Source organism: Rhinopithecus roxellana, chromosome 3 (genome assembly GCF_007565055.1).
Source record: "Rhinopithecus roxellana isolate Shanxi Qingling chromosome 3, ASM756505v1, whole genome shotgun sequence".
NCBI lineage: Eukaryota > Metazoa > Chordata > Mammalia > Primates > Cercopithecidae > Rhinopithecus > Rhinopithecus roxellana.
In genome coordinates this window covers 77,302,155-77,325,508 of record NC_044551.1, presented here as the reverse complement: position 1 = coordinate 77,325,508, position 23,354 = coordinate 77,302,155, and the positions used below count along the sequence as shown (strand labels likewise).

The 23,354-nt window shown below is 34.0% G+C and overlaps 1 protein-coding gene across 1 annotated transcript in view; it reads left to right on the top strand.

The window, feature by feature from the left end:
• The window catches only part of FAM174A (family with sequence similarity 174 member A), a 45,086-nt gene extending 21,981 nt beyond the window's left edge, over positions 1–23,105 (top strand). The window contains exons 2-3 of the mRNA XM_010352961.1: positions 59–193; positions 22,543–23,105. Of these exons, the coding sequence (XP_010351263.1) occupies positions 59–193; positions 22,543–22,546 (139 nt within the window). The 3' untranslated portion in view covers positions 22,547–23,105. The remainder of the gene's footprint in view (positions 1–58; positions 194–22,542) is intronic.
• The last annotated feature ends 249 nt before the right edge of the window (positions 23,106–23,354 follow it).

Below are 23,354 nucleotides of genomic sequence, written 5' to 3'. Positions count from 1 at the left end.
AAGGATCATCTATGCCATATTAAATAATTTGTATTCATTAATTTGTTCAATTTGATAGGATGAGAAGAAGAAACCGAAAGACTAGGAGATACGGAGTTTTGGACACTAACATAGAAAATATGGAATTGACACCTTTAGAACAAGATGATGAGGATGATGACAACACATTGTTTGATGCCAATCATCCTCGAAGGTAAGTATTCCAATAGTTTAATTCCGTGAATCAGGAAGCAAGTCCTTGACAAGTAAACTGAAGAAGTAAAGTAGACTTTCATTTAACAGCTTATATTCCAACACAGTTTCTTCAATTCTGTTTATTGAAGTTCTTTTTGCTATCTACCCCATAGCTCACATTCACATTGTTTTGCTGAAATAGATACAAACAATAGAATACCATCTCAAAATAATTTTTAAAAATTTGTTTTTTTTTAATATTTTATTTTAAGTTCAGGGGTACAAGTGCAGGGTCGTTACATAGGTAAACTTGTGTCATGCGGTTTTGTTGTACAGATTATTTCATCACCCAGTTATTCCCTAGGACCTATTAATTCCTTCATTCTTGCAATATGTATTAACTTGGGTGTCTGTGTGTGTGTGTGTGTGTGTACATTTGTTGTGTGTGTGAGAGAAATACTTAGTAAACTTAGTTTCCTTTTTGTATTCTGAAGATATTTTGTTTTTAGTTGAGTTCTAGTGTTTGCAAATAGTGCTGCCTTAAAGAATTGGGGGACTAATTGTTTATGGTCTGATCATATAGCTGTAACATCTGTACTGAGATCTATTCTCACTAAGTGTTTAGACCTTTCCTAAGAGATTTAGATAAATAAAATGACATGAGTATAGAATAAATGCCAATGTAAATAGAATGGGAAAAAAGGCAACAAAGATTCAACCTAATAAGGAAAGCCATCTTGGAATCCAGAAGGATTACTGGGTGAAGGAGAATTAGAGTGCAGAGTCAGGTACAAATGCAAAGAAAACAAATCTCTTAGGATTACAGAAAAGAAGATGACTCAACAAAAATTGGACTACTAAGTCCTATATATCTGTATCTATATATCTGTCTATCCATCTATCTATCTAAGCTGTTTATATATGCACACACACACATTTAAAGGAAGTTTTAGTAATGCTGATAATTTACTCATTTAATGAAAATATGTTCATCAAGTATACATTTTGATAGTATTACAGCCTGAGTAGGCAAACATGAACAAAACAATTACATCTGTCCATTAGGAACTCACTTTCAATTAAAGACACACATAAGATGAAAGAAAAGGGACAGAAACGGATATTCCATGCAAATGGTAACCAAAACAAAGCAGGGGTTGCTAAATTTTTATCAGACAAATTAGATTTTAAGTCAAAAACTATCTCTTGAGACAGAAAAAAAAGATCATTACATAGTAAAAGAGTCAATTCACCAGGAAGATATGACAATTAGTGTGACTCTATCAGAGCACTTAAATTATAAAGCAAATATTGACAGATCTGGAGCAAGAAATTGACAGTCATGAAATAATTTATGGTACTTTAATATCCCACTTACAATAATGAATAGAATATCTAGACAGAAAATCACTAAAGAAACCACTGACTTAAACAATACTATAGAACAAATGGACCTGACAGACATATACAGAACTTTGCACCCAACAGCAGAAGAATTCACATTCTTCTCAAGTGCTCATGGGATGCACTCTGGGATAAATCATTTTAGGTCACAAAAAAAGTCTTAACAACTTTAAGAAGATTGAAATTATTCCAAGTATCTTTACCAACCTCCATGGAGTAGAAATAGAAATCAATAACAGCAGGAAAACAGGAAAAAATATAAATATGTGAAAACTAAAAGATATAGTTTGAATATACCTCCAGGCCAAATCTTGTGTCAATTGTAACCCTCCATGCTGGAATTGAAGTCTTGTCAGAGATGTTTGAGTCATGAGAACTGATCCCTCATGGCTTGGTGCTGTCTTTATGATAGTGAGTTCTCATGAAATCTGGTTGTTTTAAGTGTGTAGCACCTGTTCCTCCTTGCTCCTGTATTTGCCATTTGAAGTACCTGATCCCATTTCACCTTGCACCATGAGTAAAAGCTCCCTGATACCTCCTCAGAAGCCAAACAGATGTCAGCACCATGCTTGTATGGTCTGCAGAACCATGAGCCAATTAAACCTCTTTTCTTTATAAATTACCCAGTCTCGGGTATGTCTTTATAGCAACAAAAGACTGGATTAATACATTGAACAACATACTCTTGAGCAATCACTGGGTTAAATAGAAAATCAAAGGGAATTTTAAAAGCTATTTTAAGACCAAAAAAAAATGACATAACAAAACTTATGGGATGCAGCAAAAGCATTGCTAGGAGAGAATTTTATGGCAATAAATGCCTGTGTTATGAAAGAAAAAAGACTTTAAATAAACAACCTTGCTTTACTCTTTAAGAAAGTGGCAAAATAAAAACACTTTAAGCCTAAAATTAGCAGAATGAGGGAAATAATTAAGATTATAGTAGAAATATGTTACTGTTGAAAAAAATGAGGAAATTTAATAAACTTAAGATTTTGTTTTTAGAAAAGATAAAATCAATACACCATTAGCTAGACTAAGCAAAAAATTAAAAGACTCAAATAAATAAAATCAGAAACAAAAGAGAAGAAATTACAACGGGTGCCTCAGAAATTAAAAAAGACATGAGACTATTATGAACAATTATATGCCAACAAATTTGATAACCTAGAAAAATGGATAAATTCCTAGAAACATATAATCTATGAAACTTGAGTCAAGAAGAAACTCAAAGTCCAAACAAACAAGTAACAAATAGGGAGATTGAATCAATAGCCAAAACTTTCCAACAAAGAAATGTCCGGGACCTTATAGCTTCATGAGTAAATTATATTAGACATTTAAAGAAGAATTAATACCTGTCCTTCTCAAATTATTCTGAAAAATAGAAGAAAAAGCACTTTAAAACTCATTTTATGAGGCTAGTATTACCCTGATACCAAAGCCAGATGAAGGAAAGCAAACTACAGGCCAATTCCTGGTGAACATAGATACAAAAATCCTCAATAAAATGCTAGTTACCCAAATTCAGCAGCGTATTAAAATAATGATACACCATGATTAAATGGGATTTGTCCCTGGAGTGCAAATATCTTTCAACACATGCAAATCAATGCAATAGAACACATTATTAGGTTGAAAGAAAAAAAAGCCACAAGATCATTTCAGTAGACACAGAAAAAGCATTTGACAGTGGTATCCACATAGACAAATGGGGTTGCATCAAACTAAAATGCTTCTGCACAGCCAAGGAGATAATCATCAGAGTGAAAAGGAACTTAAATAATGGGACAAAATATTTATAAACCATATATATATATATGAGTTAATATCCAAAATATATAAGGAATTCATATAACTTAGTAGCCAAAAATCTCACATAATCTGATTTTAAAGTGGGCATATGACTCTGTTGGTAGGAATGTAAGTTGGCACAGCTGTTATGGAAAACAGTACAGACATTCTTCAGTAAATTAAAAATTAATTACCTTATGATTTAACAATTTTGCTGCTGGATATATATCCAAAGGAAATCATTATTGCATAGAGAGAGCTGCACTTCCATGTTCACTGCAGCATTCACATTAACCAAGTTGTGGAAATAACCTAAATGTGCATTGACAGATGTATTAGTCCATTTTCATACTGCTTGGAAGAAATATCCGAGACTGGGTAATTTATAAAGAAAAAGAGGTTTATTGGACTCACAGTTCTGCATGACTGGGGTGGCCTCACAATCATGGCAGTAGGCAAAAGAGGAGCAAAGGCACATCTTACATGATGCCAGGCCAGAGAGCATGTGTTGGGAAACTACCCTTTATAAAACCATCAGATCTCATGAGACTTGTTCAATATCATGAGAACAGCATGGGAAAAACTTGCCCCCATGTTTCAGTTACCTCCCACCAGGTTCCTCCCATGATACATGAGGATTATGGGAGCTACAATTCAAGATGAGATTTAGGTGGGGACACAGCCAAACCATATCAACAGATAAATGAATTTGAAAAGTATGACATGTATATATATAAATATATATATGAATATATATAATTACTTGTATAATATACTACTGAATATTATTCAGCCTTAAAAGAAAAAAGAAAATCTGGACATTTGCAACAACATGGATGAACATGGAGGAATTTATGTTATTTGAAACAATCCAAACATAGACAGATATGGCATTATCTTCCTTATATATAGAATCTAAATAGTCAAGCTTATAGTAGTGAATAGAATAGGGGTTGCCAGGGGTTGCAGAGAAGGGAAAATAGGAAGATGTTAGTCAAGGGATCCAAAATTTTAGTTATGCAAAATGAGTAAGTTCATTTATGCAAGATGAGTAAGTTATGCAAGATGAATAACTTGTATAACAATGTGAATATAGTTAACAATACAATACAGTATTGTATACTTTTAAGTTTGATAGGAGGGTAGATGTTAGTTGTTCTTGATACACACAAAAATACGGTAATCGCAAGAGGTGATGGATATGTTGATTAGCATGATTGCCGTGATTGTTTCACATAGTATGTGCACATCATAACATCAAGGTAAACACCTTAAGCATATCCAATTTTTATTTGCCAATTATACCTCAGTAAAATTGGAAAAATAAAAAGTTCATGAAACAGTTGTAATCTATGCTAATCATCAATTCTATAGGGCATAAAAAGTCATTTTGAAAATTTTAAGAGAAGGGAAACTTTGACTACAAAGTTATGTTTTGAAGGTTACCCTGACTGCGTGGGTTGAAGGAGGCCAAGATAAAGAGTAAGGTGACAAGAAAGAAAAGTAATTAGATGGTACAAAGGCATGGGATGACTTGCATTACAGATACAGCAGGAAAGGCAGAGAGGAGTGAATTATTTAAGCAGCTTTGGAAAGTATTAATTACCTGCCCTAATAAACATCTTAACCAAGATGTAGGTCCTGTTTTCAGAGTGAAAGAGCAAGAATTGGTTATAATAATGATAAAGCATGTTTCAGGGATAAGAATGAAATCATTTTGAGTTATTTAGTAATTTGACCCAATTTACTCAATAAATAAGGCAAAACTTTAATATATATCTAAATAAAGTGACAGGAACAGGACATTACTATTTACCTATTCATTAATTCATCCAACAAATGAATGATGTAGCAGCTATTTACTTGCCAAGCACTGGTCTAGGTGTTTGAGATAGAGCAGAACAAAACAAAATTTAAAAAATTCTGACTTTGTGAAATTTGGCTGCCAGCGGGGAAAAGATGAGTTAGAGAGGTTAACAGTTTATTTTTCATCTTCAGTTTTCCTTCTATATCTATCTGATTTTTTTCTTCAAGAAGCATATATTCACGCGTTACTTTTTTAAAAATCCATTTTGTCTGGAAATAATTTTAAACTTACAGAAAGTTTACAAGAATAAAGACAGTACAAAATATTCTATACTTGTTTTCCAGACTTACTAGTTATTAGCATTTTATCTTATTCTCTTGAGTGTTCTTTTTTTCTCTCATAATACGTATACAGAAGAATTCATTCCTCTCATTTTGTATTTATCTGATGTTCTGATATTTCCTCATAATTAGATTCAGGTTCCTCATTCTTAGTTGAAATACTACTTACTTCATGCTATCTCCTAAAGGTATCATATCTGGAAACACAGATGTCCACTTGTACTTCATTAGCAGTGATAATTTTTATGCACCTGTTTAAGGTTTTCCTCAATTTCTCCATTGTGTTAATGATTTTTCCCCTCTGCAACTAATGAGGACACATTTTACAATCATGAAAATATATTTCTCATCTAAATTTCTCCCCATGTTTAACATCTATTCATCACAATTCTTGCCTGATCTAATCTTCGTTATGAAAGTTAGAACACAATTATTTTCAAACTTCATTATTTCTTTTCTGTTTGCCAGTCAGCATTGTCATTCTCCTATAAGTAAAAACCTTCCCTTCTTCCTTGTCTATCTATCATCAATATGTAATGATGATTTTCTCTTTTTCAAAGGTTCATAATTCATTGCTGTACTTATTTTAGTGCACATGTGGTCCCAGATACGGTCAGTGGGAGCTTCTTCAAAATGGTTTCTGTCCTTGTAACTCTGTCCCATTTTTTTAAAATACCTCCTTACTTTCTAGCCTCACCAGATGTTCTAGACCCTTTTGGATTCAGCCTTGAAATCAGGCATTTCTCCATAGAGCCCTGGTTTCTTTGAATGGGCATTCGGTAAACTCTTTGCAACTGGGCTGACTTTGTTTCTGGGCCTTTCAGCACACAGTTCCACTAAATGTATGTATTTATGTATTATTTATACATAAATACACCTGGTGTCCATGTGCTTGCATATACACACATATATGTGTACTTTAGATATTATCACTTTACACCTGCCATTCCAGTTTGTCTCTACCGGGTTCTTTTTGGCCTGCTTCCTTTCCATAATTGTGTTTTTCTACTGTCATGAGATCTCTGACTTCAGTACTTCTACTAATCAGTCCAGTCCTATAATAAAACTGAATTAGTTTCTGAGTTTCTTTGCCTATTATAGAATTGCGTTGCTTAAAAAAAAAACTTTCTAAAAAAATTTATGCAAGTTTGCAATTTTCTCCTCACTGTCCCATCATGTCCAGTACTAAGGATATATAGTCAGATACTGCGTTCATAAATAATTTGCCTTAGTTCTTTCCCACACTCCTCTTCAGTATGCTCATAGTAGTCATTAGAAATATAATTTAATTTAGTTTAGTTTGCTTTCTGTTTTAGGTTTCTTCTTCCTTTCCTGTTTTTGTTTTATTTTATAAGGAAAACACAGACATGCTTCTAAAAGTTAATACTATACATAAAATTTAAACACAAACAAATATATACAGACACACACAAAAGTTGTAGTCTCTCTTGTATACTTTCCACTCTCTATTCCATTCTTCCCACCTCATCCTTTGAAGATAAACACCTTCATTATTTTCTGGTTTATCTTCCCTGTAGATTTTTTTGGTAAAAGTTGACAGAAACATGTATTTCTTAGGTTTACCTCATTTCTTACATAAGATGTAATATGTTATATATGCTCTATTATACTTTTTTGTTGTATTTGATATTTTCTATAAGTCATGCCATATATATATATGCATTATACTCACTATAGAGTAGTATGTAAGTATAAGTCATGTCATTTACTATGTCATATGTATATGAACATATATGACATAGAGCTAAGTATTACTCTATAAAGGCTATTATATATATATACTTATTTACAGCTGCATATTCAATAGTGTCTATAGCATGATATCTATGGTTTATTCAATCACCTACGGTTTGACATTTAGGTAGGTTTTAGTTTTTTAGTAATTATAAATAGTACTACAATGAATAACTTTGTGCAGATGTATTTTTGTATTGTTAGAGGCAGATTTTCAGGGTAAATTTCTGGGAGCAGAATTATGGGTCAGATAATGTGAAATCGGTTTTAATGATGAGGAATTCAAGATGCCTATAAGATGATATCCCACTGGGCAGAGCAAATTGGATAGATTCATTCTTTCATTAAAAGCACCGATTAAGTACCATGTGCCCCAGGCACTCTACTAAGCTCTGAGGATGCATACAGTAGTGCACAAAAATGGACAAAATGCTCAGCCTCATGCATTTAACAACAACAACAAAAAAATATATAGATATATACATATATATATCTATATATATATAGATATATATCTATATAGATATATCGATATCTATCTAGATAGATATCTAGATATATATATCTATATATCTCCACAATGCAGAATGAAGGAGTCTTAGATATAAAGTTGGGATTCGCAATTTTGGGTTTTTGACTAAATCAGGAATAATGCTCTTCTCTAAGCCAGATTTCCTTTTCTCTTTTTAAATGAGCAATAAGGATGGATATTTCAGGGCACAAAGAAGCAAAGAATGGTCATACAGTTTTTCTATTCTCCTTTTATTCTCTTCTTGAAACAATATTAAACATCATTTAAATTACACTCACACTGGATCCTAGATATCTGGGCTATTTTTTTCAGTCTAAGCACAGAGGTCGGGAATCAGGGTGAGTGTAATTTGGAGAAGGTGACCACATTTCTACCATGTAACAGCATTTTTAAAGAGGTGTGAGAAGAGATGTGTTTATTCCTGTTACCTTCTGTGGCTTAGAAATTTTTTCTACAATGAGATATACATTCCAAACACCATTACTTTATTTGACGAAGGACCCTATCTGACTTTTTAATTCAATGGGCAGAACCCTATCTGATTTTTTAATGTTGATATTAGAGGCTAAACATGCATTACACTATCACTTCATTAAACATTTGTAACTTTTCTTGTGTGAAACCTGCACACTGATCTTATTGTGGCTCACTTTAGTAACAAATGATACCCATGGTTAATACCATTTTCCCCCCAGTAAATTGGAAGAAAAAGTCTATACTTATGTGGATATATAAGATCTCTTTAGACACTGAAAGAGGAACTTGACCAAGGATTTCCCAGAACGGCTATATAATGCCTACATCGTAATCTCTTAGATCCTGTAACTTTGTTCAGTTACATGACAAAGATGGCCAAAGGTTGCAGAGGGAATTAAGATTGCTAATAGGTGGATTTTAAAATAGTTGTATATCCCAGATTATATGCATATTGTATATCAAATAATTTTTATTGCCGTAGCATTATAGGAAGTAAATATCAGATCAGGCTAGCCCCAATATTAAGTAGGTTAGCTGTCAGTTTTTTTTGTAGATATTGCTTGTTAGCATAAGTAAATTTCCTACTATTTCTAGATTGCTAAGTTTTTATCATGAATAGTTTTGAATTTTGTCACATACTTTTTCTGCGTGTACTGATTTTTTTTTCCTTTTAGTAAATAAATATGGTGAATTTCATTAATTGATTCTTGAATGTTAAACCAACATAATATTCCTGAGACAAATCCTCCTTTGTCATGGTATCCTTTTATATACTGTTGGGTTCAATTCACTAATGTTTTCTTAAAGTGTTTATAAAGACACACATACGTGTGTGTATATATATATGTATATAAATATACGTGTGTGTGTCTGTGTCTTTTATAGTATCTTTATTTGAAATTAGGGTTTCTGTTTCTCATAAAATGTGTTGGGAAGTGATTCCTTTGCATCTATGTGTGTACAAATGTGTGTAACACTGCTATTATTTCTTAAGTATTTCATAGAACAAATGAGTGAAACTGTTAAGTGCATGGACTTTTTTATTGGATGGGAAGAGTTATTTAATACACATAGAGCTATTCAGATTTTCTGTTACTTCTACTTCTAATGTAATTGTAAATTGCTTTATCAAGAAATTTCTCCATAAAATCCTGGATTTTAGAAAACAGTTAAGTGGTGAATTATGTGCATAATTTTCACATAACTGCTTTTCGTTGTGATTAAGTACTAAATATATACATATATATCAATAAATATATAAATATATAGAAATATTTATTTAAATTTATATTTATATGTTCCAGTAAATATATAAATATATGTACTTCAATATATAAAGTATATACTTAAGTGTGTATATGTATGTGTGTATATATATTACTTTACTGTTACTTTATTATAAAGTAATAGAAAGGTCCAGAAATGTGGCATCTTTTACTGTTGTTATTGTTGTCAATAAATCTACTTTCCATTGCCAAGATTGCTACAAATACCCTGCAATGGAAAGAGTAGGTTTTACAACCATTTTTACAGCAAAGTCTCTGGTGGCTATAGTTACATGTGTTATATGTTGCTGTACTGATTATATTGGCCACATATTTTGTTAACCAAGGCAAATTAAAGTCAGCCATCAAAGAATATCAGGAAACATATAACTGTTGCTGTTTGGGTTTTACCATTGAACTGAAAAGATGATTGCCTTGCTGACTCTGATATTCCTGATTATTATTATTTTTTTCTAGAACTGTTGAAAGTTTTATAGAAGTACTTTAAAATATTGTCGATATGATTTAATAAATAAAACAGGCCGGGCGCTGTGGCTCACGCCTGTAATCCCAGCACTTTGGGAGGCCGAGGTGGACGGATCATGGGGTCAGGAAATCGAGACCATCCTGGCTGACACAGTGAAACCCCGTCAGTACTAAAAATACAAAAAAATTAGCCAATCGTGGTGGCGGGCGCCTGTAGTCTCAGCTACTCAGGAGGCTGAGGCAGAATGGCGTGAACCCGGAAGGCGGAGCTTGCAGTGAACCGAGATCACGCCACTGCACTCCAACCTGGGTGACAGAGCGAGACTCCATCTCTAATAAATAAATAAATATATATATACATACATACATAAATACAAACAGTTCAGTAGTATTTCTGCTTAAAGAAGTCATATTAATCTGTCTAAATAAATGTAGTAAAGTTGATTCAAGTAAAGTTTTGTGTTTTTTTTTTTTTTCTTAATAGAATGTGACATTTCCTAATAAAACAGCACTTGAGCCAGTTTTAAACTCTCTGAAAACGTCCTAACTACATGGTTAAGACAGCCTTGTATAAACCAATCATTATTTTTATGTGATCAATGAATTCTATATGTGAGCACAATGTACCACTGAATTGGATTCTAAAGGACAAAGAAACATACAGTTCCACAGATTTCCAAACTTATAATTTTTGTTTGTTTGTTTGTTTTTGTTTTTTTGAGACGGAAACTTGTTCTGTCCCCCTGGCTGGAGTGCAGTGGCACAATCTCGGCTCACTGCAACCTCTGCCTCCCAGGTTCAAGCTGTTCTCATGCCTCAGCTTTCCAAGTAGCTGGGACTACAGATGTGCGCCACCAAGCCTGGCTAATGTTTTTTATTTTTTGTAGACATGGAGTTTCACCACGTTGGCCAGGCTGGTCTCAAACTCCTGGCCTCAGGTGATCCACCTGCCTCAACCTCCCAAAGTGCTGGAATTACAGACGTGAGCCACCGCACCTGGCCTCAAACTGAAAATGTTATTTTTAAACTGATGACTCGTTCCAGCTTTCGCTCTTGGAGTAAATATTTTATTAGAAATTACTAAGTCCTACTTCAGTTATCTTAACTTTTTAGCAATAAAGTTTTTGGCTTTACTTCTGTTGCTGTTTACTTCTCTCGTTATAATTCTTCACCCAAATTTGACTCTTACTGAATAAAAATTAGCAAAGAACCTACATTCTGCTGGGGGTATGGGGCGGGGATAATATTCAAATAACTAAAAGCCAGAGCAGAAAAGAATATCTAAGTAAATGGTGCAGTTTTTCATAAAAGGAATTTTTATTTCTGGCCTGGACAGAGTGAAGCAACAGAACTACAATAGGAGTGATTGTGACAGCTGCTTGTTAATAAAATACACCCTTAGTGCAGGATGTATCAGAGATTATGCTAGGATCTAAATTCACTATGAAATAATTAAAAACATTTCTTATAGAGTAGTTCCTATTGTTCTTATTTGAAAGATAGGAAAACTGAGGCTTAGTTCAAATGGCTTCATCTGCAATATCCTGCAATCAATCTCATTCCATTTGTTTAACATTTATTTGATTTATACTACACCTAAAGAGGATAATTCTAGATTCTGCTCACTATGTCTTCTATACTACCACTTGTATTATTGTTAATTTTCCAAATATGTAGGTCCCAAAATAAAGCATATAAGTAGTATGATTTGTCTGCCTTTTCAATTGTAGTACAGAATATAATTAGTCTACAGTATAACTTTTAATAATTCTTGTGAGATCATCCCTTACTGGTGCTGTCTTCTTGTTTAATGGTTTTTTAAATTAGTCCCTCTTCATTTTCAAGATTCTATCCACAGAATAACAGGAAGCAAGTCATTTCCAGAGAGGCAAATGAATTTCCTTGCTTATAATTTTACAAAACTAGTTTTTGTAGTCAGGTTTTTCTGAGAGGGGTGCTTTTTAATGTGGTCTTAAATACATCAAAATATTGTTGGTCATTAAGATGTGGGGTATTTTCTCTGTTTCTTTATATTAAATTGAACCATATGAAAACACCAATATATGGTTTAATATAAATTTTCTAAAGGAAGTGTGTTTTTTCATGTAACAGAATATCACAGATAGAGGCCTCAGCAGGCACAGTACTCAAGGGTCTTGCTCCTCTCCTCTGTGATTCCCTTGGTTCTGCTCATTGTTCTGTATTGGTTTTATTCTTAGGTTGATAAGAGGATCGTACTAGCAGTTCCTATAATTACAACCAGATGGTAACTTTAACTGGAAGTCAGGGCCACACTCTTTTATGTATCTTATGTATTTCTTAAGAATGAGAAAGGTTTCCATAAAGTCCTCCAACACAGTTGTTTTTTATTTTTATTTTTTTCACATCCTTGTCCAGGATTAGATTATGAGATCATTCATAAACTAGGACCTGGGGAGGAAAATGGAAGTACCATGATTAGCTCAGACTTATCAGTTGAGGTGGAATAGATATTGAGTAGCAAACCACCATTCCACCAACTATGTCTTGTATGTTAACCATTGAGGCTCAGTACAGTCAAATGGGGAAAAATTGTTGGTTTCTGGAAAAAAAGTTTGTGCTGCTTAATATAACTTTTATTGAATGTGCTATTGTTACCCTAATTTTGTTAATTAGAAGCATTTTTTTTATTTAGTTGCTGAATCATTTTGCACAAAGGAATTATAAAACTGAAAAACAAATCTCAGTTCTTGAACTGTTGGTAGAATTTTCAGCTTTTCCAGAAAAAAAAAAAAAAACTGATGAGGAGTCAGAGGCCACATATGCTGACTAAAAATTACTATCGCTTTTCTCAAAGCAAAATGGAGACAAATTCTCATAAGCAATCTGAAGAAACACAAGTTTAAAAGAATGCTTTACAGCATGAAACAACAAATGGAAACAATACCTTCTTGCTATTTTGTTTGATTTAGTAAATTTATTTTTAAATTACCCTGATTTGATTATTACACATTTTATGATTGTATAAAGATATCACATGTACCTTACAAATATGTAAAACCATTATGTATCCATAATAATTAAAAATAAAAATTAAGTTTTAAAATTATTTTATAATCATTTTAAATAATTATTATTTTATAATGATATAAATTAGAGGACATTTTGACAATCTTGGTAACAGATTCTAAAAGCTAATATTTCTGTCATTTCAGGCTACTTTAGTAATTTCTGCCAAATATGTAATTTAAAAAGCCCTGCATTTGCTTTTTGGCTACTGCTGTTATGCTTCATTAAATATACTATTGTATTGTACGTGTTGATTACATTTTGTGCTCAGTGAGGTACTTGGCCATGAAATATTTCCTGGTTATTAACATCAGTATATCAGAATTAGATTGCAGATTTGATACAAGTGTTTAGTGAGAAACCCTCATTAAGAAAATCTTATTCAAACAGTTATCAATTTGAAAATACTGTAGTTCTAATTTCTAAAACACTGTCTTAATTGTTGGGTATAACATAGTATCAGAATAAATACTAACCTTAGTCAAAATAAATAGAATATAAGATTGTATTAAAGTACTAATATTTACTTTAGAAATTTATATTTAGTTTGTCCACTGGTATGTTGGTGGTAGGATCGTTCCTACTTAATTTTTTCTCTTAAAGGGAACTTTGCTGTGTTTGTCATTAAACAAGTAGCAAAAAAGAACTTTTATATAATTTTTTTCAAAATTTTGCTGAACATTAAATTTGGCTACTGATGAAAAAGAAATATTTGGAATGGGAGTCACTGAATGAAAGCATGGATTCTAAGACATTATTATTTATGAATAGCAGTTTCGTAGAGAAAGAAGAGGTATCCAGTACAATAAATGTGTAGGATACAGCATAGTGCATACTAGTAGAATGTCTTGGTTGTTTATTATTTTATAGTCTGTTTGTTTGTAGAAGAAATAGGAATCCATTGCTATAACTAGAGCAGCATTTTTTTTTCTTTTAGTACAGTGGAAATTCTGTAAATGATAGAAAACTGAGCATTTGACATAGGATCTAATCTTCAGATTTCAATGACTAAACCCTCCAGATCTGAGAAATATTATGATAAAATAAGGAGCAACAGAACATAATCATATAGACTTAAGTGCTTCTTGAGCTTCTGTTATTGACTGAATGCCCTTAGACCAATCTCTTGAATCTTGATTCCTCCTTCTTACCAAATTGCCTGCCAAATAATATAGTTGGACTGCACTTCTAAAATATTTCCCAGTTTTTGATCTCTGTAATTGCCTGTTTTAATCTTATAGACTACCCTAAAAAGACAGTCCTTAGTCTTAATTGAAAACTATTTAGTTTATCCAAAATAACAACAAAAATCAAAAAAACTTAAGAACATCCAGCAAATAATTGATCAGGATGACACTAGAATTCAGGCTTCCCTTCTAGGCCAATGTTTTTTGTCCTTCTGAATTATTTCCAAGCTTTATTTATAGTTTTGCACTAATAAAGAAGGATATTGTTTTTCTTTTTTTAATATTTTTTTCTCTAATTTTTGATCACCATCATCCCATTCAGTACCAAGTGATATTCCTCACAGTTAATAAAAACTCAACACATTTGGTGATTAGAAGAATGAATGTTTAATTTTTAAAATATTTTTACCTATTAAGCTTAGCAGCATGCATAGCTCAATGTGTTGCATACCTATTTCAAATATGTTGAAAGCCATCAAGGCATTCAGTGTTGTGGTTACTTATGTTTGTTTTCATGTGAGACTATATATTTGAAATAGATGTATGGGTACTGGTAATCCATGTCACTGCCATATAATGTAGTTGAGCAAGAATATAACATTCTTAGTTTTTCTTTATTTTATATTATAATGGTGGAAAACTGAAAATTCCAGTTAGTTCCATTATTTTCAGCTTAAATTTTGTCAATTCAGGATGTAAATATCATCCTGATAAAAATTCTACTCCTTATTTCTCCTCTCTCTTCACTTCAAATTGATCCAAGTTCTTCGGAGACAGACTTCATTATTCAATTAATCTAAAACACCATTAATTTTAAGCAGATCATTAAGAAAGAAAACAAATAGCTGTCAGTTAAATTGTGAAATGATATAGCGATTTTTTGGTTTTTTTGTTTGTTTGTTTGTTTGTTTACTGGGACAGAGTTTTGCTCTTGTCACCCAGGCTGGAGTGCAATGGCACGACCTTGTCTCACTGCAACCTCCTCCTCCCAGGTTCAGACAATTTTCCTGTCTCAGCCTCCCATGTAGCTGGGATTACAGATGTCTGCCACCATGCCTGGATAATTTTTGTATTTTTTAGTAGAGATGGGGTTTCACCATGTTGAGCAGGCTGGTCCTGAATTCCTGACCTCAGATAATCCACCCGTCTCAGCCTCCCAAAGTGCTGGGACTACAGGCATGAGCCACTGTGCCTGATCGTGATATTTCTAAATTATACAAGAATTGTGCACACTAGACTCTCAGTACTTTTTCATTGTGCTTTCCTTCTGAAGAATTTGGCAATTTATGTTTGCAGTTGTATTGTTTGGTGTATAATAGTTTCTCAAAACAGAAACTAGCAGGGTTTTCATTTATCCGGGGTATCTTTCCATGTTAAGAGATACTTGTTTTTGGCAAACATGTATGGGATTAATGTCATTGTTTAGTGCTAAATATTTGCTTCACTGATATTAATTATAGTTTACTATTCTCTTTTATGTCTTTCTGCATGCAAAAAAAAATTGCTTCAATTGTGATTCATGAAATAAACTTTTTGAAGGTATTTTAACCTCATTAAATTCATCCTTATAATACCAACAATGCATATAATTCACTCAAAGTGACAACAATGCAAAGAGCTTTGATCCACACATACAGCCAATGGCAACTATGTAAGAACTGCCCCCATCTGACAGCTATTGTAAGATGCCATCAATTGAAAGATGCGTCTGAAGTTCAGAGATTTTAAATTGTGAAAAATGTGTGTCTTATAAACTCTGAAATATAGTACCGTTCATAGGAAAGGTCATACTTGCTGTATTAGTCAGGGTTATCTAGAGGGACCAAACTAATGGAATATATATGTACGGGAATTTATTAAGTATTAACTCACACTATCACAAGGTCCCACAGTAAGCCATGTGCACGCTGAGGAGCAAGGAAAGCCAGTCCAAGTCCCAAAACTGAAGAACCTGGAGTCCGATGTTCAAGAACAGGAAGGATCCAGCACAGGAGAAAGATGTAGGCTGGGAGGCTAGGCCAGTCTCTCCTTTCACACTTTTCTGCCACTTATATTCCAGTCATGCTGGTGCTGATTAGATTGTGCCAACCCAGATTAAGGGTGTATCTGCCCTTCTGAGCCTACTGACTCAAATGTAATCTCATTTGGCAGCACCCTTACAGACATACCCAGGATCAATACTTTGTATCCTTCAGTCCAATCAAGTTGACACTCAGTATTAACCATCACACTTGCAGTCTTCTATCTTTGCTGGCCACGGGTGAGGGATAGCTTGTCCTGCTTGGTTTTGGACCACAGCTTCTATCCCTGCCATTATTGCCGAAAGAGCATCCTGTTAACAGACCCACTAGGATTATACTGTGTGCTCCTGGTTCTGTTGCAGAGTTTGTTTGTTTGTTTGTTTTTGTTGTCTGTTTGTTTGTTTTGAGATAGATTTTGGCTCTTGTTGCCCAGGCTGGACTGCAATGAAGTGATCTCAGCTCACGGCAACCTCCGCCTCCCAGGTTCAAGCGATTCTCCTGCTTCAGCCTCCCAAATAGCTGGGATTACAGGTGCCTGCCACCATGCCAGGCTAATTTTTTGTATTTTTAGTAGAGGCGGGGTTTCACCATGTTGGCCAGGCTGGTCTTGAACTCCTGACCTCAGGTGATCCACTCACCTGGGCCTCCCAAAGTGCTGGGATTACAGGTGTGAGCCACGCACCAGGCCTGCGGCATTTTTTTGAGTCAACCAGTCTACCTTCTACAACTTCTATATCACCTCTCCAGAGAGTAGGAATCCTTAGCTATTTTTCTCATACCATATTAACACTCCACTTTTTTCAAACTGCTATGGGATTCCTGAGAAAGAGCAACTGAGGGATAGCAACATGGATTTCAGTGAGTAGGTGGCAACTGAGTTAAAGGTTTTTTTGTTTTGTTTTGTTTTGTTTAAGATACAAGTTAATCAAATAAGAGCCTATGAAGGCCCAGCATGGTGGCTCACGCCTGTGATCTCAACACTTCAGGAGGCCGAGGTGGGCGGATAATTTGAGTTCAGGAATTTGAGACTTCATTTAAGGTTGGAAGACCATGCTTAAGGCTGGAAGAGAATTGGTTTAATTCTTGATGAGTTAAAAATATTTCCAATTGGGCATATAAATAAGAATGCCTTCTTCAGTATTACATTTGGTCTGTGGTTGAGTGATGCCAGGGAGGGAGTGTGGAGTGGTGGTTCCTATAGTAGCTGCTGAACAGCATGAAAACTTCCAGAATGGAATTCTGATGAAATTCCCACTCAAGGAATGAAATACTCTAAATGAGAGAACTGGTCATACAGTCTTATAAACAGGTTCAAGAAAATGTTGGACACAATGTAATATGATTGATAGATCATAATAGACAGTTATGCTTATTTGCATATGTTTTGAGGTTAATTATCAGTCTCAAAAAGCCTTTCTGAAACCATACCTTAAGAGACTCTTTATGTGGTAGTTTCTTTTCTATTTGAAAAAAATATTGTAGATATTCCTTAGGGTCTCATATATAGTCAAGTTCAAAAGGCTATTTAGTGATAGAATTTGGATTAGGTTTTAGTCATTTTGTGTTCTTTTTCTCATTTATGAAACTGCAACTTTGATTTTACAGATTGACTTTTCTTCATAGTCCACAAATTCATATCAGTATTACCATGGGTTACAAGCATTAAAAGAACAAGGCCTATACAATAGAATTCTAAGTGTTACATGTTTTTTTTGTTTGTTTGTTTGTTTTCATTTTTTAAAATAACCTTCAGTATATTTTTTAAAGGATTAAATTTGCTTTCAAAGTAAAAATATATTAGAACCTCATTATTCTTATACTAATCATTTAGAGAACTATTACAGACTCCTGACTAAAGATTCAGATAACACAAGATGAAAAAGAGCATTATTCATTTTCAGATGTTTTTCCAATGAAGTTCTAAATGTTATTGATGATTATAAAGGAAGATTTATTAAGTTTGTAAAATCTGCACACTTTGGTTTTTTTTTTTTTTTTTTAATTTGGTTTGATCAAATGCTTTTCATTATGATGACTCTTACTAGCAGAAATTTTTTTGGAAGCCAGGATTTAGATTAAGTAGTAGTAAAGTAAGTTGTATAATTTGAATGAAAATCTATAAAAATGTGTGTGTTGAAAATATAGTTTTATATTACAATAAACTAGTTAGGCAATAAGAGTAAATGGGCAAACTTGCCCCATTGTAATGTTTATTGGAAATCTTGTCTTTAGTATGGATAATTTTTGTTACCATATTATAAATATCCAAAGCATTGATTGTTTTATAGATTATACTTAGTACCTTGTAGCCTTAGTAACCCTCATTTCTGAAGGTTAGAAATAGGAACAAAGAACTGTATTTATAGAAACCATAGAAATGAATAACTATTGTTGGCCCTTGAATAACATGGGGGCTAGGAGCACCAACTACACAATCAGAAATCCACGTGTAACTTTTGGACTCCCAAAAACTTAACTATTAATAGCCTGCTGTTAACTGGAAGACTTACCAGTATCATGAACAGTCAATTAACATGTATTTTGTATGTTATATGTATCATATACTCCTTTCTTACGACAAAGTATGCTAAAGAAAAGAACATGTTATTAAGAAAATCATAAGGAAGATAAAATATATTTACTGTTCATTAAGTGAAAGTGGCTCTCATAAAGGTCTTCATCCTCATTTTCACGTTGAGTAAGCTGAAGAGGAGGAGGAAGAAGAGGGGCTGGTCTTGCTGTCTCAGGGGTGGTAGAGGCAGAAGAGGTGCAGGAGGTGGAAGGGGAGGCAAGCACACTTGGTGTAACTTTACAGAAACACATCTGAGTTTTTTTGCCTTTTCATTTCTCTAAAACTGTTTCTATTGGTACCAATTCTACTTCCACAGTCTGCTTTAGTTTTAGTGCCCATATCACAGAAAGGTCCATGTCATAAAAGAAGCTGAAAGCAGTCTTGAATAATTGGAATCCTTCTGCCACATTGACTACTGTCAATTTGTTTTCTGGTATAGCTTCTTCTACATCTTCTTCCTTATCATGTGGCACTGGTTCAGAAGCACCCATCTCAATCAAGTCATTTTCTGTTCATTGTTCCTTTGGAATGTCACTTAGCTCTTGAATTACTCCAAGATCTTTATCTTGACATCTTTTATTCCCCACCTTTTTTTCCTTTTTTTTTTTTTTTTTTTTTTTTGCAATATCCACAATTTCTTTCATGATTTCCTTGATTGACTATCGTAAATCCTGTGAAGTTATGCGCAACATCTTGAAACAGTTTCCTCCAGCAGAATTTATTGTTTTGCACTTAATGGCTTTCAGGCCTTTTTCAATAAAATGGTAGCATATTCAATGGTATATTTCTTCTAGACTTTCATGATGTTTTCTCTATTGGGATCTCTTCCATAGTGTTGAATAAACCTTTCCATAGTGTACTGGGTGTAATGAGCCTAAGCATCCTTACGGCCCCCTTATCTCAAAGCTGAATTAGAAACATTGTATTTGGAGGCCATTTTAATGCGTTCAGTGTTGAATTCATGGGGTTCTTTGTGGCCCAGGGCATTGTCCAATATCAAAAGCACTGTAAAAGTCAGTCCCCTACTAGCAGTGTACTTCCAGACTTCAGGGACAAAGCGTTAATGGAACCAATCCAGAAAAAGAGTTTTCAGTGTCCAGGTCTTCTTGTTGTACAACTAAAAGACTGGCAGCTGGTGTTTATCTTTTCCCTTCAAAGCTTGGTGGTTAGCAACTTTGTATGTAAGGGCAATCCTGATGAGAAACTCTACTGCATTTGCATGAAACAGTACTGTTAGCCTATCCCTTCGGTCTTAAATCCTACTGCTTACTTCTCTTCCATACGAGTAAGTGTCATTTGTGGCATTTTTCTTCCAGAACAGGGCACTTTCATCTGTATTAAAAACTGTTTAGGCAGATGTCCTTTCTCCTCAGTGATTTTCTGAATGGTTTCTGGGGACTCTGGTCTGTTGCCTCTTGGTCAACAGAAGCTGCTTCTCCTTTTATCTTGACAATTTTTTTAAGCCAAACCCCGTTCTGAAATTATTAAACCATCTTTTGTTGGCATTAAGTTTTTCAGCTTTAGATCTTCCACCTTCCTTTTGCTTTAGATTATAATATAATGAATCTGCTTTTTCTCAAATAATATTAGAGTCTGTAGGTTTGCATTTCTTATAGCAATCATGCAACCACATAAAAGCTTAATTTTCAATATGAAATAAAAAGTTATTTCAAAAAAGTGCAAAGATGTTGTGCTTGCTGATGAAACTACAGTGACAGTTTCACAGTGTTTTTTTTGTTTGTTTGTTTGTTGGTTTGTTTGTTTTTTCCTTTTCTACAGTGGTCCTTAGGCTGGATTCATTTTTCTTGAAATGGCAGGCAACCCCTGCTGCAAACCTCCATCTACAATACATATCAAGCAATCTAGCTCTTTTTTTTGTAATGTCATGACTTTTTCTGCTTCCAGCTGAAGCAATTCCATTATCAATAGTGGCATTTTGTATGGGTGTCATCATGTTATTCAAGGTTTATGATATTGCACTAAGTGCAGTAGAAACTATGTGAGAATCATAAGAGATCACTTTTACTGCAATACACAATTTACTGAAGATACGAATTGCCTGGGTGAAGATGATTAGTGTCACATGTTGTTTTAAGTAAATTCCAACAACACTTGAACTCACCATAATAATAACTAGAAGGGACTGTGAAATTACTACAGTAGTACACTATGTACTACAGTTAATTTTCTGCAGTTATGATTTAATACTGCATCTTTATATTTACTTATCTCTCAGCTGCAAATAGCACCATGTACAGTCTGTGCTTATGTGCATAAGTTTTGATAAGTTTTAACATTTTGTAGTAGATTTGTATATATATATGTTATGATCATAAATGATAAAATAGATCAGCATCTACATTTATTTTATCCATTCATGGCATAGTTTTTTTCTTAAATTTTTAATATTTCTTTTTCTTTCTTGAGACAGAGTCTTGCTCTGTTGCCCAGGCTGGAGTACAGTGGCACAATCTCTGCTAACTGCAGCCTCCGCCTCCCAAGTTCAAGTGATTCTCCTGCCTCAGCCTCCTGAGTAGCTGGGATTACAGGAGTGTGCCATCATGCCTGGCTAATTTTTGTATTTTTAGTAGAGACGGGCTTTCACCATGTTGGCCAGGCTGGTTTTAAACTCCTTAGCTCAAGTGATCTGCCTGCCTTGGCCCCCCAAAGTGCTGGGATTATGTCGCGACCCGCAGGACAGTCGAACGGGCCCTGGAAGGAGGAGTGGGAATGGAGGAGACAAGAAAACATGAGAAATGGAGACAAGACAAATAGCCTGATCAAGTCTCGTTTAATGGTGGCGCTGCAATGCCTTATATAGGCTGGCAGAGGAAGAGGTTGGGCCAGGGCGGTGACAGGAGGCTGGGTTTACTCAAATTACAATTGCGCATGCGCCTTGGGTTTGTAATTTTCCCGGGCGCGGGATCGCGCCTGCGCCATAGGCTGCATATCTTCCTGGGTGGGAAAAATGTTTGCCCCCGCGGGAAAAGTTAGCGCACGCGGGAAAGGTTAGTGCGCACGCAGGAAAGGTTAGCGCGCGCGCGCGCGCGCGGGAAAGGTTAGCGCGCGCGCAGGAAAGGTTTGTAATGAAGAACCCGGAAATGTGCCATCTTGTCTCCGCTTTGCAGAGATCAAGCAACAGAGGTCGGCTAATTCCCGGCCTCATGGCTCCCGACAGGATTACAGGTGTGAGCCATCGCGCCTGGCCTTTTTTGATATTTCTAAAGTACGTAGTTCATTGTAATATTTTTCAAATTGTCTCAGATCTCAAAAAAACTTTAGACTATATTTATTGAAAAAAATCTAAGCGGTACCGACTTAAGTGGTACTATGCAGTTCAAACCCATGTCATTCAACCGTCAACTGTATCATATACGCAAGTCCACTAAAGTCATTTATGAATATTACATGAGGGTAAACTTTATTATGAATATAGCTTAGTCTTTACTCACAGTAGTTAAATATAAAATTCCTTTAGTAAGTTAGAATTTCTGTTTAAAAGATAATTTCTGAAATAATCTAGACAAAATAAGCATGTGTTATTGGTGTTCTTTTTAATAATTTTAAATACTTGTATTATGTTCTTCCTTCCCCACCAAATCTTTCTGAATAGTTCTAAATGTTTTTAAAATTGTTCCAGAAAGGACACTTATGGTATTTTTTTTTCTTTTTCTTGCAGATAAGAATGTGCCTTTTGATGAAAGAACTTTATCTTTCTACAGCAAAGAGTGGAATTTCTATGTTTAAGGAATAAGAAGCCACTATATCAATGTTGGGGGGGTATTTAAGTTACATACATTTTGACAACCTTTAATTTGTTGTTGCAATAAATACTGTATCCTTTATTATATCTTTATATGTATAGAAGTACTCTATCAATGGGCTCAGAGATGTTGGGGATAAACTATACTGTAATAGTTTATCAGTTTGACAATTACTATAAAATGGTGTTTTCTGATCAGTTTTTGTTTCTTGCTTACCATATGATTGTAAACTGTTTTCTTTTATGTATTAATCAGTTAATGCTAATTATTTTTGCTGATGTCATGTTAAAGAGCTATAAATTTCAGCAACCAACTGGTGTGTAAAAATAATTTAAAATTTCCTTTGCTGAAAGGTATTTCCCATTTTTGTGGGGAAAAGAAGCCAAATTTATTACTTTGTGTTGGGTTTTTTAAAATATTAAGAAATGTCTAGGTTATTATTTGCAAAACAATAAATATGATTTAAAATTATCTTAAAGTGGTCCAGATTATGTGTTTATAAAATAAACATGAGACTATAGAATTGAAAATTAATATATGTATTTGTAATTGATTTATCAGAAAATCTATCAAAACGTTATTCTAGTTTAGCAACTACTATGTAAAAGTAACATATCTACTTTGATTAGATATTTCAGAAATCTGTGAATTTTACAGCCATTTTATATCTTTACTGTATAGTAAGAGGTAGAAATGGCAATAATGGCATAGTTCAAATACTTGATTG